The sequence below is a fragment of the Acromyrmex echinatior genome, chromosome 16 (assembly GCF_024713525.1).
Source record: "Acromyrmex echinatior isolate Ae372 chromosome 16, ASM2471352v2, whole genome shotgun sequence".
In the NCBI taxonomy this organism is placed as follows: domain Eukaryota; kingdom Metazoa; phylum Arthropoda; class Insecta; order Hymenoptera; family Formicidae; genus Acromyrmex; species Acromyrmex echinatior.
Window position 1 is genome coordinate 4,902,669 of NC_141867.1, and position 16,999 is coordinate 4,919,667.

Below are 16,999 nucleotides of genomic sequence, written 5' to 3' on the forward strand. Positions count from 1 at the left end.
ATTTTAATATACATACAACGGACGTGTACAAAAATAGCATTTTACGTTCTCTAAAAATAACAGGTTTTTAAAAAAACTATTTGTACACGTATATGTTGAAATGCTTTTATCCAGAATTAATTAAGTTTTTCCCTAAATTCAAGCTAAAATATTCAGATGATATCCTATATAATGTTGTTTCCGTTTGTAATCAATACAATTAATTACTCACTTGAATAAATAACCGTTTATTTTTAGATATTATATTGTTTATTTCTAGATGGAATAATTTATTAGTCAACTGTTTAACATTATATATTCCCATGACAATCGCAATTTTTAGCATATGAACTATTGATTTACATTTAATTACTCTCATTTCCAATTTCTTTAGAAATATTCTATTCGTCAAAGAGAGTAAATGGTGCTTCTTGATCCTTGCAAACGATCCGAATTGTTCAGATAATGAAATTATTATATACGAAATTTATATTCAGATAGTTCATTTTTTACAAATGTGTAATAGTATATAAATGTGTAATAGTGCATGTAACTTGACGCTGATATCGGCAAATTCGTTTCTTGGAAAATAAATTGCAATTTTAACATTTTGAACATAATTGTCATACATTATTGCGTGCTATGAATGCACAATGGCTGCGTTCGGAAATGTCGCTCGGATGCCTTGGATTCATCATCTTGTCCTTGTTTAACATTACACATTTTCGAACGCAGCCAATATAATACTAATAATACATTATATATAAACACTTCAGTGGAATTTACTTGTATGGATGGAGCTGTTAAGCAACATCTTCATATTCAAAACGAAAAACGCGCACACAAGAGTATATACAAGTTTTTATGCGCATTCTATTTAAAATAGTCTCTTCTTATAACAATATGATCAAAATAATAATAATATTACTCACATAATAATTTATTTAGTAGTAATATTATCTACTACACTGAGAAAAAAGGTTTTTAATATTTCTGACTCTATATAATATATTGCATAGTTAATATTATAATTAAGAGAATATGGTTATATATATAACAAAAAGAATATATGAAAACGATTATAAAATTTCAACTCATTTTGTATAATTATATAATATTACTAACATTATAACCGTAACTACAAAAATAAAACTCTTAACCATAATATTTTAATATACAATTATATAATCAAATACACATCAAACACTTTTCTCTTAGTATATAAAAATCAGAGAGAGATATCTTAATTAGATTTATTATTCGAAAGCACGAATAATGGTTGGATACATGGTTAACACTTTTTCAAAGATACCTACTTAATTATTATAATTTAATTTTGGACAATATATTCTCATACAGCACAATTCGTAGGATTTAGCTTTTTTTATTAATAATTTGCCTAGTCAATTGATAGTTTACTTGTAATTATTTATTGTTAAAAATTCCTGCTGAAATGTGAATATTTTTGAATAACGAATGCAAAATTATATATTAAAGTTTTAAAAAATGTATTATTCTATTGCAAATAGACAAACTACTTTACCTATTTTTATAACTTATGTAATTATATACAATAATAAAAATATTAAATTAAGAAAAAATAATAAATTTGAAAACTACTATTTTAACTTAGGAAAACTGAAATTGAAAGCTAAGAATAGACTAAATTATCTGTTTGAGAAATAATTTTTGCGTTGTATAAGTTTATAGACTACACTAGACTGTCCGCGAATATAAGAGAATTTCTTTTTCACTTTTCACTCATTTCACTCATGTCTCAATTAAGGTACGTTAGAAGATTCATCAATGTTTCAACAGTGCGGGAAACAGCTGCTATGTAACACCACAACTCACATTTCAGGTTCTGCATAGCTAATAAATTATTTTCTGCCACTTAACGTTTTCAAAGAATACGCAGAGAAGAATGCATATATGTCTCATATCACATCCATTTTGTAATTTTTCTTCAATCGACATTTTATATTTCAGTAGAACTGTAATAAAATCTTACATCAACTTGTTTTCGTATGCACGCATACTCTTTTTACATTAAAGATAACTGATGCAATACGTTTTGGCATCGGTTTTTCCACGCTTTCACCTAGCGTACATTTTGTAAGAATATTATTGAAATAGTGTGTATCTGATGTAAAGAAAAGATTTTCAAGACAGTATATAGTTTCTTAAGTAAAACTTTTCACAGAATTGCAATTGTACGTAATTTAAAACGTAGTCATGCAAGAGAGAGTAACGCTAAAGAAGACGATTGCCATCATGAAATTGAGTCTGTTTGTTATATGGTTTTGGCCGTTACCATTAGGCACTTCTAAATGCAAAATTCTGTGCGTGAAGCTATATCAGTATATCTGTATATTAATGACTACAGGCGTAATAGCGTCGGTAATATATGGTCTTGTGAAGAATAAGAATACCAATGATCTCGATAGTTTTATGAGATCATTGTTCTCTTTGGTCACGCTTTGCCACGTTATTGGCAACATTTGGTGTCACTTAATTATTTATCAACGATTACAAGTATTTAATACAGATTCTGCTTCTGAAAAATAAAATTTTCTTCTCACGTATTATGAATCGGAATAATATATTTTTAATTAATTGTAGTATGTTACTCTCGAAATGGAAAATTTTTGCGCACTGATCAAGCCTCACGAAGAAACGATTGTTCAGCGGGAATATGTTGATAAGTATTCCAATTTTTATGGTTTTTGCATAAGTTTATTCTACATGAGTCTCTTCGGCCTTTTCATCGGACCTGTCATGCTAGATCAGCCGCTTCCAACAGCTGCTGAATTTCCATTTGATGCGTCTCATCAACCGTTAAGGGCTATTACGTATATCCATCAGATCATAGTTGGTCTGTTCATATCTGCACATTTATGTGTTAACGCTTTCATGGCGCTTTTGCTCTGGTTGGCTTCAGCGAGATTTAAATTATTGACTGAAGAGTTCCGAACAATTACGAATATCTATAATCTCGCGAAATGTATCGAAAAGCATCAAAAATTAATCAAGTAAGACATCTTTTTAGAGAATGTGAAATGAAAATTTTATTGTATGTGTAAAATATTGAAATTTTGTTATATATATTTAACTGTTAAAATTAAAATTATTTATCTATTTAAATAGATATTATATTATTATCCCTTATATGAGACAAAATATTTCAAATGATTTTTAGATATGCGGGAGAGGTAGCCCTTACAGTTCGACCCTTTGCAATGGTAACTGTACTTTTCACTACTGTAGCATTAATAACATTTGGCCTTATTTTTATTGCAGTAAGTATAATTCAATGCAATTATAGCATACTGTACCTAATTAACCCTCCACAATTCAACGTTTTCCTAGTTCAGGTCACTAGTGCCTGATTGTGTCTTTCAAAAAGTTCTTAAAAGTTTTTAAGTTCTAAAAAAAAATCTAAAAAAAATTCTGGCACCATTTTTCAATATTCAAGAATACAATTTTACAATGACATGATCCATTTTTCATTTTTTTTATATGTTCGAATTTGAACCTCTGTGAATCTGGAATCCGATTTTAAGAAAAAATTTTTTTTAATACGCATTAAATTAAACTCGATTTGTACCACCTTCCTTTTCGTTTGTACCTCAAGGGATTGAAAAGTATAAAGGATTGAAAAAAAAATATCAGCACCCACATTGAGATATAATATTTTAAATCTATAAACAGGTGTTGTTTCGAGGTCGTTCGTATCCGTTCGTATTCGTTTGTACCCCCGTCCGTTTCGGTGATAACGCGTGATATTATATTTTTTTTTCAATTAAGAGGATTCTAAAGTCGTCTGTATTATCGACTAAACGCAATAATTTTTGTTTCGTAATTACTTTTTTTCTCTTGTGTGCATGAGATATTGGTGTAGTAATATATAAATATATGTCAAAGTGACACATTTTATTGGTAAAATAATCTCGTCGAAGTTCAAACTTCACTTTAAGATCCCCGTAAGAGAAATAGATCTGTTTTCGGTTAAAGCTGATCTTAGTGCTTAAGTATTTTTTTATGATTTTTTAAATACTTATCCAGTTTAGTGAACATCGAAAGCTATTTCAATCTTGAAACATAATCAAACAAATATGAGGCTCTCACCCTTGAAAATTCGCTACAATTACTTCTTTAAGTATAAACAAAACCGATGGTGGTACAAACGATCCCGAAACAGCACCTGTTTATAGATTTTAAATATTTCAAAGTGGGGTGCTAGCATTTTTTCAAATTTAAAGTTAAATCTTTATAGTTAAATCTTAAACAAACGGATACAAATTGAGCTTAATTTAATACGTGTTAAAAAAAATTTTTTTCTTAAAGTCAGGTGCTAAGTTCGCAGAGGTCGAATTTAAGACAGAATAATTTAAAACTGAAAATTCGCCTGGGTCTTGAAAATCCCGATTAAATCATGGAAAATGATAAGAATGTGTTAAGAATATCATTATATTATTACAACATTATTATTAAATTTATCGTAAATATAGCATTAATTAAAATATTTTTTATTCAAATTTATTTCAATATATATATATATATATTGAAATAAATTTAGAAATATACATGATATTTCACGCATCATTTTTTATATATAAATGTTTTTTATGATAATGTTTTAAAATATAATATAAAACTCACAAAATATAATAATATTAATATATATTTGCAAATAATAAATTTGTAAGAGAATATACAATAAATTATTTTCTACGTTTTAACACAAACGTATTAATATTCTTAAATTAGACAGTTCATATTATTAACATTTCGTCTAATGATAGCGGTTCATATCTGTTCAAATAGAAGGTACCATTATCTTTGAAGATTCAGTGTATCCTTTTATCAAGCTGTGCATTATTAGAAGTATTTATGTATGCCTGGCCAGCGGAACATTTAATTCATGTAGTAAGTAAATTATTTATAAAGAATAACGTAACTACATTTACACATAATTTATGTGTTATTAATTGTATGGATTTGTACGAATTCGCAGAGTACGAGTGTAGCACAAGCAGCTTTTGAAACAGATTGGTATGCTAAATCTGAATATCTTAGAAAAAACTTACAAATGGTTATATTGAGAAGTCAAAAGCCAATACTAGTTGCATTACCATGCGGTTTGCCCTCGTTGTCATTACGTTATTATGCATCGGTTAGTGATTTTAAAAAATTATTATATTATTAAAATTTATCGGTAGTGCACATTAGTCATCTAGTTAGCTATAATTACTTGGAATTATAATTAGAAAAGATTTTTTATTTTCTTCTTTCTTCCTTTATTTCTCAAAAATAGAGAAAAACAAATATAAGAAACATAAAAAAATAAATATTTATGACATAAAATTTCTAATTTAACAAAATAATTTAGCAAAAATGAGATTTACTTCATTTTATTTAATTCTCTTACCCGGATATCCCTTTTTGAGGTTTTAATTAAAAATTTTTTTAATTTCCCAACAAAATACATCTTAGCCCGGCAATGATTCTCATGTTATTTAGATCATTTTATATCGATTTGCGCGCTTTGAGCTATGGTTTTTTATAAAAATTATATAAAATTTTTATAAAAATTAAAGAGGGAAATCTGACTATTGACAAGAGGATTAAGTATTATAATTATTACATACTAAAATTAATAATTAAAAAATTATCGCTAATATATTTCTACCTTATAATTAGAGTCCAACCAAAACTTTTACCGAAACTGAAAATGAACACTCATTATGTGTCAGTTTCGACTGAAACCGCCATATAGCTCTTCTTCATAAATATTAATATCTATATATAATTATTGTTTTAATAAATTTTGATATTTATAAAGAAAAAGTATATAATATATGAGCATGTATAATATACGGGCTATATATATGACTTTTATAGGATTCCTATTTTTTAATTTTGGTTTTATTTTCGGTTGAAATTGACATGACGAGTGTTTCGGTTTAGTCTCGGCAAAAATTCCGGTTGGACTCTTATACTTATACTCTTAAAGTACTTATTTTTAGTCACACTCTAAATAAGAAATAAATAGATATCAATTTTTTTAGAATAATTTATAAATATGTCTATTATAATTAAAACACATTTACTCATAAGGTGCGTTCTAATATTCACTGTCAACGCTAAAAATCTATAACGTAACATATACTTTATAGTTTCAGCAATGAATATCGGAACGCATAGTACTTTTGCTACAAGAAATGAACATATGCATCCATAATATAATATATGTTTCAGTATCTTTCAACCATATTCTCTTACTTTACTACAATGCGAATGATGTTTGAAGAGAAAGAATTTGGATAAGTAAAGTAGCATATTTTTATAATAGCAATAAATTCTTTGCACTATTATAAATTACAAAATTATTAAATGGTTCTATTTGAGTAGTTTAATATTTATTTAGATCAGACTCTTCAAAAATTTTATTTCCTGTAGTTTAAATTCCTTAATAATCAGTGTTATAACAACGAGCGTAATAAGTGATTTCAATTTAAATAGTTTTATATTATTATACTGTTATTATATATTTTATTCAAATGTTATGAGAAGACATGCACAATAAGGATTGGACTAAATACTGCATATCACTTCAAAATTGAATTTAAATGTACTTATTCTTTTTTCTTTTTAAGGTAATAATTAAATTCGTAATTAGATTATATTTGTGTTTATCAAAGTCTAGATTATAAATATTGTGTCATTAAAATGTGAAATGTATAAAAAACTTGTGTTACATTAATTAAAAGTAGTTTATTTCCTTAAACGTAAAACGTATTAATAGCAATACTATATATCATTCAATAGTATTCGAGGATTAATATAATATATACAAATAGTAAATATAATATACCGATGTTGTATTCTGTTCAAAAAATTCTTACTTTGTTTTTATTTTTTAATATATTTTTTTAATTACAACTTATTCAGTCTCTTTCGAAATATTCTCCTTCTTCGTTGACACACCTCTCCCAATATCTGTTTACTTCTAAAAGTAAAACTGATATGCGTCTTTCAAAGTCGCATATAGTTCTCCTGCGAATTTCAGACATTTCAGCATTTCTAAATGATACCTCCGATTCACTGTTTCGCTATTGCCAAAGATTCATAATTGATGATATTATTTATCAACCAAAAAAGAAGAGTATTTCGAAGGAGAGAAAGTCGAATAAGTAAATGAACCTCAAAAATTATACGTAACATATAAATTATACATAAGTATAAAAACAAAGTTTAAGAATTTTTTGAACATACGTATTAAAAAGCATCTTAGAATGATGTAAAAATAGAAGGTATATTATTGAACATAATGGTGGTAGAATAATAGACCAAAAGAAACAACCAATCAAATTTTTACCTCAAAATAGTCATGTTGCTTTACAATTTGGAACAAATTTTTGATTTCTCAAAAAGTAGCCACTGTATATATTGGATGAGTTCGTCTCCGAGAATAATGCATCTTGTATTATTACATTACAAAGTACTCATACTAGTATACATATAATAATATACAGAAATCACTTCAAAATAGCAAAATAAACCTTTTAACCATACCCATTAAACATATCCGTTTTATTCATCAAAATTAAGGAATAAAAATTTGTTTATACGTCTTGTGTCTGATTACGATCTTTAAATATTATAAAATCTTTTCTAAAATGTTCTGTCCCGCCATATGATAAATATTCCCATGTTTCTATATAGGTACTGCACTGTAGTACTGCGCTTATTGTACTTGTATATTGTAAAATCTCAAGGAAAGAACTTCCGGTCTCTTAAAAAATTAAATGAATAGAAATTTGTACTCTTCAACTTCTTATCACATATCATTTCATATAATGATACTTCCTACGTATTTTCTTTACACATAGGGCGATAAAATTATTATGAAGTTTATGATTTGATATGCAATGAGTCGCTGAAGAATGTGCGATAAACATTCGAATATAAAGAGAGTGGAAGTAAAGAGAGTGGAAAGGAATTATTATAGGTGCATTATAAATATTCCTGTATCATACAGAAGGGTATACATTGATAAAATTATAAGGTACGATAAGAAAAGAAAATGCACCGTGCATTTAAAATCAATAGGTGCAGATGTAATAAGCTATTTCTACTTATAAAGTAGAAACGCCCTACCAAACCTAGTAGCACTATCTCTCACATTATATAGATAATGCAAAAACAGCTTATTTATACATCTCCACGTACTGAATTTACACACACGGTGCATTCTCCTCTCTTATCGTGCCCTATAATTTTATCAATGTATACTCTTTTTATATGAAACGGGAATATTCATAATACATTTATAGTAATTTCTCCCCTCTTTCATTTGTTTTATATTCATTTATCACATCCTCCATTGTATATATCGAATTGTAAGAAAGTCAGTATTTACAACATTATTCAAATTATTCTCATCGTTACGTGTATAATATATGTACATATATAGTCATGCTACAGAAGTCAGAAAAGTCGGAGAAGTTGAATTTCAAAAAAGTTATTTCCGGCGTGAAGTTAAGTTTATGGATAACATGGAGTTGGCCGATGCCAAAAGACGCAACAAAGTTTAAAATCACCTGTATGAAACTGTATCAAAATTTGTGCATTATTCTGGCGATTTGCATGGAGGCATCAATGATATATACCACCGCAAATCATATTAACGATTTTGCTATTTTCGTCGAATTAGTTGTTCAACAAGCCCCTGTTTTACACGCCATATGTAATTTTATCTTTCACAAAGTCAATTATCATCACATACAAGTACTTAATATCAATATATTTTACATTAAAGAATTTTACAAATTATATCTATAGGCATAATATGTGTATTTGGTTTAAGTGTTCACAACTCAATTATAATATCTTTTTAAATAAGAAAGTCATTAAAAAAATGTGAATAAAATTTAATTAATATAAATTACATATAAATAAAATTTAATAAAAGATCTAATAACTTAAACAAAAGACATTCTTTTTTAAATGTTTTCTAGTAGCAGTTATATTTTTTTAAAAAAAGAATAGAATCTATTTTATTATAATTCCATAAGAAATTTTTTTACAAATCATTTTTTTCATAATAAAATATTATTTTTTATAGTAGTTCCTGAGATACATACATATATTGTCATTTGTATTGTTTTTCTAGACATGAGCAAAAAAATAAAATACTTCTAATAAAATACTGTTCAATAAAAAAATAATTACTGTGCAATTTTTAAACAAAACAATTTTTATTTAAAAACTTTCTTTAATTTTATTTAAAAAGACGAATGTATACACACTTAGCCAATGTAAACACTGTAAATAAATATATTATATATGTATATGAAGGGTGCGCCGCAATGTTTAGCCAAAAGCTTTTTTTGTAAATAGAGCAGACTAAACTGAATCGAAAAATCCTCTACCATTTCGCAATGGTTAACGAGATATTAATTATTAAAAATTGCCGAATATTGATCTTCGATAATTTTTTACTCGAATACTATTATTTAGCGAATACTACAATTTTGGAGAAAAAAAAACAGCAAGAAACAAAAATTGTTTATTTTCTTTTCATAGAGTTCTAAGAATTTTTTCAGAATTTTTTATCAACTTTTTATTACTGCATTTTCTTATCGGCAACGATTTTTACCAACATTTTTACCAATATGAAAATACAGTATTAAAAAATTCTCAGAACTTTATAAGAAGAAAATAAGCAATTTTTGTCTCTTGCTGTTTTTTTGTGAAGTATTAATAGTATTTGAGTAAAAAATTATTGAAATTAATCAGTGATTTTTAGTAATTAATATCTTGTTAACTATTGTAACTATTGTAATTAATCTTGTTAACAGTTTAGTTCGCTCTATTTACATAAAAGTGCTTGGCTAAAAATTACGGATACCCTGTACATATATGCGCATGCGTAAGTATGTAGTATGCACGCGTACGCGTAAATATTATAATAATTATATTTACAGAATATTACTTTTGAAGCGGAATATTTTTGCAACTCGATGAAACCACGTGAAGAAGTTGTGATTCAACGGTACATTGATAAATGTGCCGCATTCTATGGTGTGTCTTCGATTATTTTCTATTTTATTGTGGTAGCAGCCTGCGCGATAGCTCCCATGATACATCAACCATTTCCAATGTTAATCGAATATCCGTTCGATGTATATTATGAGCCTTTAAGAACAATTATTTACGCACATCAAGCTATAGTCGGATTCATAGTATCGGGACAATTATGCTTAAATACTTTCGTGGCTACTTTACTCTGGTTTGCATCAGCAAGATTTGAAATAATTATCGAAGATCTGAGAACTTTCACAAATGTCTATCAATTGACCAAATGTATTAAAGAACATCAAAAAATACTTGAGTGAGTAATAATTTAAATATAAAATGTGACATCCTTGTTTTTATGTACGTAATCTAATTTAAAAAATTTGGATAATATAAATATTGAGAACTAAAATGTATTTATTCAGGTACACAGCAGAAGTTATTATTGTTGCTCGTTGCTTTGCATTAACATGTATATGTTGTAGTACGATTAATTTAATAATAATTGGTGTTTCATTTCTTACCGTAAGTACATGTAATAATTTGAAAATTAAAATTTCTTTTCATAAATTTACCTAAAATCTTTATTAAAAATTTATATATAATTAAAGCTATCAAATGTTATATTTGAAATTCGAGAATATACTGAAAATTTTATATATTTATAATATATACATAATTATATAAATATATTTAATATCCATTTATATAAAGAAAAAGAAGACGGAGAGGGAGATTCTCCCAACTAAATTTAAAAACAAATAAAAACACTGTATTTAATACCATTTGCGAATCTTGATGACTAATAATATTTTTGCATAAATTTTGCAATTTCCAGCTCAAGCAAACTGATTACTTATCAATTTTAAAACACAATTCTAAAAAAAAACTAGATCATAATGCAATATCATCAATTAAACTGGTAAGCTATTTAATTACAATGATGCTGATGAGCATCTTAAAGCACTAAAGAATTTATTGCGGACAATATCATCCCAGTTAAATTTCGAACCTTCTTTCCCATTATTCGCCATTCCTATTAAACGCCTGTCAAGAAATGTAGATAGGTCCAAATGGTAAAATCGAATCTTGGTCATAATATTTTTCATAAATTCTTTACAATTTTAAAGTGCTCGTTAGCATCGGTTAGCATTAATAAATTGCTTGACATTATATACTACAATTTCAGTTTAAGACAGTGTTTTGAGACCGAAAACAAATAATTGGCGCACAGTTTGCTTAAAGTAAAAATTGAAAGATTCGCGTAAAAATATGGTTAGGTATCAAAATTCGCTTTAATCAAATATGACCTTCTTCGATTGTTTGTATTGAACATTTCTCGGTCAATTTTACTTATTACATAAATTAAAAATTTTAAGTATTAGAATATGGGAATAATAATGCATATATAATTTTTTTTAAACAGAATCAATCTCTAGTATTGAGGTTCAAATATACCTTCATGATTCTAGCTTGTTTAGCAGAAGTATTTATGTTTGCTTGGCCGGCAGAACGTTTGATTTTCTTAGTAAGTTACTTACAAAAAATCATAAAACTAATTATAATATAAATAATTAATTTGTTACTTTTTCCGAGAGCAATGATATCTCTCAGGCTGCTTTTGATACACACTGGTATAATCAATCTGATGAAATACGGAAACTTCTGCAAATTATCATGTTGAGAAGTCAAAAAGTAGTAACGATTGCAGTACCATGTATTACTCCATCAATAAGTTTTAATTACTTGACATCGGTGAGAAAGAGAGACAGAGATTTGAATTAATTAAAAATCGCTATCATTTGCATATTTGTTAGCACATGATTTTCATTACGTTTGCACTTCAGAGATCAAAAATTTATTTTTATAATATAACGAAAGATTTAACTAAATTTTCTTATATGTTCCAGTACTGTTCAACTATAATGTCCTATTTTACAACACTGCGCGTAATGCTAAATACAGATTAAAAAAGACCACAACGCCAATTTAAATAATAGTCCTAAACAATTAATATTTGCATAAAGTTATTTGATAATAAATGTGGAATTTTACATAAAGAAACTATAAATTTTGTTGCGCACGTAATGTATGTATAACAATATTCTGATTCAGCAAACTATGTAATGTAATTCAAGATAATAATAAATCATTTATTATTGCCGCAAAACGCGTTATTTTATTAAATCAATTTGTATATCTTACATTAAATATTATTAATCATGTACCATTTATTAATTATATATTTTTCATATTTTTCTTTCTTTATTACTTGCTATACGTATGTTTTAAATTTCTTTAAATCTAATGAAAAGATAAATTAAAATTCTTTAATATTTCAATTAAAATAACAACTTTTTATTATTTGCGAATGTGTAATTGTCACAATTATCATTAATCTTTTTCGGTTGTTTAATTTTATAATTCAGAAATTCTTCTACACAATTTTCTTAAATTCACTTAATTTACTTAAAATTTTAGTTATCTCATTTGTATGACATCTTTACACACAGCTCATAAAATAAATATTTATTTTAAAAATATTATAAAAGTTTAACAAGTAAAAAATTAAAAAACAAAATTAGGAAAACAAAATTAAAATTTCATTTTATAGATTCTAATAATTTTTAGACAAAAATAAATGTCAATTAAATGTTAGTTAAAATGTTAATTACACATAGTAGATAAAGATATTAAATGCATAAAACTTGCTAATATATCAATTGCAGCACTCGCACTCTAATAAAAGGTTTATATTTTCGAAGCATTTCAATGAAACTAAGATTGCGTCAGGAAATTCATCGTACATGTGTTGAATAGTTTATAAAGTAATTACTGCAAAACGGTTTCTCAATTACTGGCACATTTCATAATCTTGTAACATCATATTCCACGCATATTACGGAAAATGTTCTTTTCTAAAAGCTCTAGTAATGATTTCAAGGAAAACATTACAAAGAGAGAAAATTCCAGATTATACGTAAATTCATAATACCCTTATCGTATGCCACCTTCGTAATTTATGTTAAAAATAGATATTAGTAGAAGATAAATCTACAAGCCTTACTTTTCACATGACATATACACATACGCATCTTTATGGCTTATTTTATCACAATTTCATCGTGAAAGTATATTTGACGTGAAACAGAAGCAATGAAAACAGGCAACTAACTATTTGTGCTATATACAAAATTTTCTTTATTATATATCTTCTTATCCTTGAAACTTTTTAAGATAGATATATATATATATTTATTATACATATTATAATACGTGAATATGTGCGATTAACATTCTAATCATGTGGTCAAAGTTGACGTTAAAGAAAGTCATCGCTATTGTAAAACTAAGTTTGATCCCAACTTGGTGTTGGCCTCTACCAAAAGATACAGTCAAATTGAAAGTTATCTGTGCAGGAATATATCAATACTTTAGCATAATTGTGCTCTCTAGCGTGGCTGCAGGTTTGATAAATGCGATGCGAAATCACTTTAATGATCCTGTCATTATCGCAAAATCGATAAGCGTTCTGTGTCCCGCTATACAAGTCGTTTGCAATATTATGTGCTGTAAAATTAATTCTTGTCGCCTACAAGTAATTATTATGAGCATTCATTAATTATTATTTAGTTGTTACGTAAAAGTAAAAAATAGACAAAGTGTTATCATTGTATACATTCCCTCTTTGTAAATTTATATATTTAAGATATATAATATTATACATATAATCGATTCCAGTTGGTTACTTTCGAAATGGAAAATTTCTGTGAATTACTTAAACCTTGCGAAGAAGCAATCCTTCAACGATATATCAATAAATGCATCTATTTCTACGGTGGCTCTATGTTTTGGATTTACCTAAGTGCTGTTTTCATTATGTCTGGACCTGTTACACTAGATCAACCGTTTCCAACAAACGCTGAGTATCCATTCGATGTTTATCATCAACCTTTAAGATCTATTATCTTTATACAGCAGACTATAGCTTGCGTGCAAGGTGCTGCCCAGCTATGTATGAATATTTTTATGGCGCTCTTAATATGGTTTACGTCGGCAAGACTTGAAATACTCATCGAAAAACTGCAAAGAATCACAAACATTTCTGAATTAAAAAAATGTATTCAAGAACATCAAAATCTATTAAAGTAAGACACTATGCTTACTTAAGACACGATTACATCATTAATCCTACATCTGCGTGCTTTTAACATGATTAACCCGTTTTTAATAAATATATTAGAATTAATTTTTTAATAATGAAAACTTCATAAACCGAATAACATTATTTTATTATAATTTATTGTATAATAATCATAAGTATAAAAATCATAATAGTCATACAGTTTTTGCGATAAAACAATTATTCAAACTTATATCACATAATCTTTTCTATATCATTTGAATAGAATTTTTTGTTACATATATCAACACAAAAGAAATTAATATTAATAATATTAATATTAATAATTAGCGTTATCATTTTTACATTTTTATCTCAGATATGCGGAAGAAGTGACCATTTTAATTCGTCCTATAGCATTATCAACTGTGAGCCTCAGTACTATCGCACTAATAATAGTAGGCCTCATTTTATTGACTGTGAGTACTAAGTTACAGCTTTTTTTAATAATACATTCGCGTATTCAATTTATATATATATATATATATATATATATTCATTTATATGTTTAATTTTATATTCTACCTACATATTTATATAAAAATTACTAAAAAATTTATTAATATCCTCAATAAAATATGTAAAATTTTTTAAGTAATAATAATAATAATAATAATAATAATAATAATAATAATAATAATAATAATAATAATAATAATAATAATAATAATAATAATAATAATGAGTCGAATTCATACTGTATTATACATAGGATCAGCCGTTGTCAATGAAAATCCAATGCGTTGGTATAATGTTTAGTGGATTATCAGTGGTATTCATGTATACGTGGCCAGCAGAACATTTGATTCATATAGTAAGTTTAATTATCACAGAAAGAACTGCTACATTTTAATTAATCAATTACAATAAATCAACATTATTATCCAATATTGTTTTTAGAGTGATGAAATTGGACAAGCAATCTTTGATACGGAATGGTATCAACAATCAATCGCTCTAAGGAAGACTCTACACATAGTTATGTTAAGGGCTCAAAAACCAATAATTATCTCAGTACCATGTGTTATGCCCGCATTATCTTTAAAATACTATGCATCGGTAAGGAATTAAATTTTAATATGTTATGACATTAAACATGCATAGCAATCACTAATGTATAATCTGTTATTATACATATAAAATCACAATACATAAAAGCACTTCATTGTATGACACAAATATTACTAATATAAAAATTAGAGATAAGTTGCCTGAATACACATCATATCATATAATTAAATACAAATATTATATTGCCAATTTAAAATCATAAATAAGAAATTTACATATATATAATTCGGAATAAACTAATATTTTAGTTGAAATATTTCATTATATAAAGATATTACGAATATGTTCCAGTATTTGTCGACTATATTTTCCTATTTCACAACGCTTCGAGTAACCATGCAAAATGTTTGAGATGGAATGAGCAAAAACATATGCTGATAAAATTGGAAAATATTCAAGCAACTATATTAAATAACTAAAAATCAATGTTTATTTTATTGTTACGCTGATTATGATCAGATGACATAGATGACACAATAAAATCGAAAAACTCGCTAAAATTTTATTTAATAATGTATAATTACTTAAAAGTTATTCATACTTATTTTCTTATCTTTTAGTCTTTTCTTATTATTTTGTTCCTTTATATAAAAAAAAATAATTAAACATAAAATTAAAAAATTAGTACATTAGTTTACGGTTGCACTTATAAACATAAAAATATCAATCAGTTCTCTCTATTAACTTCAAATCTAGATGAGAATATTGTGAACTAAATAAAAAAAAACTTTTTATCGTGGCCACTATCAAAGAATACTAATAAATACTAAATTTAGATGTTTTGTTCTGAATGCAGCAATATTAAGTATATCTTTAGCATGCATTCTTTATTGTAATATCACCTACTAAAGATAAGAAAACTATGCCATTTCCTGGGTGCCTCTATACAAGTCCCTCTGAAGATAACACTACGCGCACTGCAATATGACCGATTGCAAGTAAGAAATACATAGATATATCTATAACAATATATGTCGAACCGACTTTTGATAAATCATTCACAATTTATTTTATTAAATTCCAGAAGAATATTCAAGAGAAATTAATAAGTTTAACATTTACTTTTTAATACCATTGAGTAATATTATATACTATTCATTATATACTATTCATTATATACAAATAATTTTTTTTATCATTTCTATTTATCCGGAGAGCAAGATCTTCACATAAAATATATTATATACTTTTAAAAACTATATATAACTATATATAATTTCTTCAGTCATCGATTTTATTCATTTATTCACAGCATAGGTATCAACTACATACGTAAAAAATCGAATTAACCTTCTGAGGACCGGAATACTTTTGATCGACTTTTTTATTTTAAGGGCTAAAACTTGTCAATGTTATGGGATTGAATAGCAAAAAAGATAGCGCCACTGTCGAGTCCCTAAAAGAACCTCCGGTCCTCCAAAAGTTAAACTTCAATACTTGATTTCGAAAATGGAGTGTATAATTTCGAGTGAGCGAAACCATACGAAAAAAAGTTTCACCAACGGTACATAGACAGATACGCGATGTGTTACGCAAATTTTACAGAGGCAGTTTTTCTTGGTACATGTAAAACAATGACTGTGCTATTAATAGCAGCAGATCAGATCTTTCCAATAGATGTAAAATATTCTTTCAACGTGGAACATGAATCAGTGAAAACTATTATTTTTTTGCATCATTTCG

At 26.7% G+C, this 16,999-nt stretch overlaps 2 protein-coding genes and 2 long non-coding RNA genes across 9 annotated transcripts in view; 2 read left to right on the plus strand and 2 right to left on the minus strand.

Annotated features, from left to right (window-relative positions):
- LOC147907072 (uncharacterized) overlaps positions 1 to 16,999 on the minus strand; it is a 296,973-nt gene that overhangs the window by 210,556 nt on the left and 69,418 nt on the right. The window lies entirely within an intron of this gene.
- LOC147907074 (uncharacterized) overlaps positions 1 to 16,999 on the minus strand; it is a 69,564-nt gene that overhangs the window by 8,887 nt on the left and 43,678 nt on the right. The window contains exon 1 of one of the 3 annotated variants that reach the window (XR_015547690.1): positions 13,924 to 14,028. The exons of 1 other annotated variant lie outside the window; for it this stretch is intronic. This is a non-coding gene — a long non-coding RNA (uncharacterized LOC147907074). Of the gene's footprint in view, positions 1 to 12,737; positions 12,812 to 13,923; positions 14,029 to 16,999 lie in introns of those variants that run through there. One more of the 3 variants, XR_015547689.1, reaches the window with a different exon arrangement.
- LOC105145709 (uncharacterized) lies at positions 1,587 to 12,232 on the plus strand. 4 transcript variants are annotated; one of them, XM_087414289.1, is made up of 11 exons: positions 1,587 to 2,114; positions 2,183 to 2,514; positions 2,602 to 3,011; positions 3,179 to 3,278; positions 4,807 to 4,905; positions 9,972 to 10,378; positions 10,488 to 10,587; positions 10,901 to 10,984; positions 11,489 to 11,590; positions 11,659 to 11,817; positions 11,973 to 12,232. In XM_087414289.1, the coding sequence occupies exons 2-11, from the start codon at positions 2,215 to 2,217 to the stop codon at positions 12,030 to 12,032; spliced, it is 1,821 nt and encodes a 606-aa protein (XP_087270415.1). In that variant the 5' UTR covers positions 1,587 to 2,114; positions 2,183 to 2,214; the 3' UTR covers positions 12,033 to 12,232. The 4 variants fall into 4 exon arrangements, with proteins under 4 accessions (XP_087270415.1, XP_087270416.1, XP_087270414.1 ...); XM_087414290.1 differs by having other exon boundaries at positions 1,587 to 2,094; XM_087414288.1 differs by having other exon boundaries at positions 2,101 to 2,514.
- On the plus strand, positions 13,356 to 15,816 carry LOC105145702 (uncharacterized). The gene is made up of 6 exons (XM_011055463.2): positions 13,356 to 13,660; positions 13,804 to 14,210; positions 14,565 to 14,664; positions 14,958 to 15,059; positions 15,146 to 15,304; positions 15,608 to 15,816. The coding sequence occupies exons 1-6, from the start codon at positions 13,367 to 13,369 to the stop codon at positions 15,665 to 15,667; spliced, it is 1,122 nt and encodes a 373-aa protein (XP_011053765.2). The 5' UTR covers positions 13,356 to 13,366; the 3' UTR covers positions 15,668 to 15,816.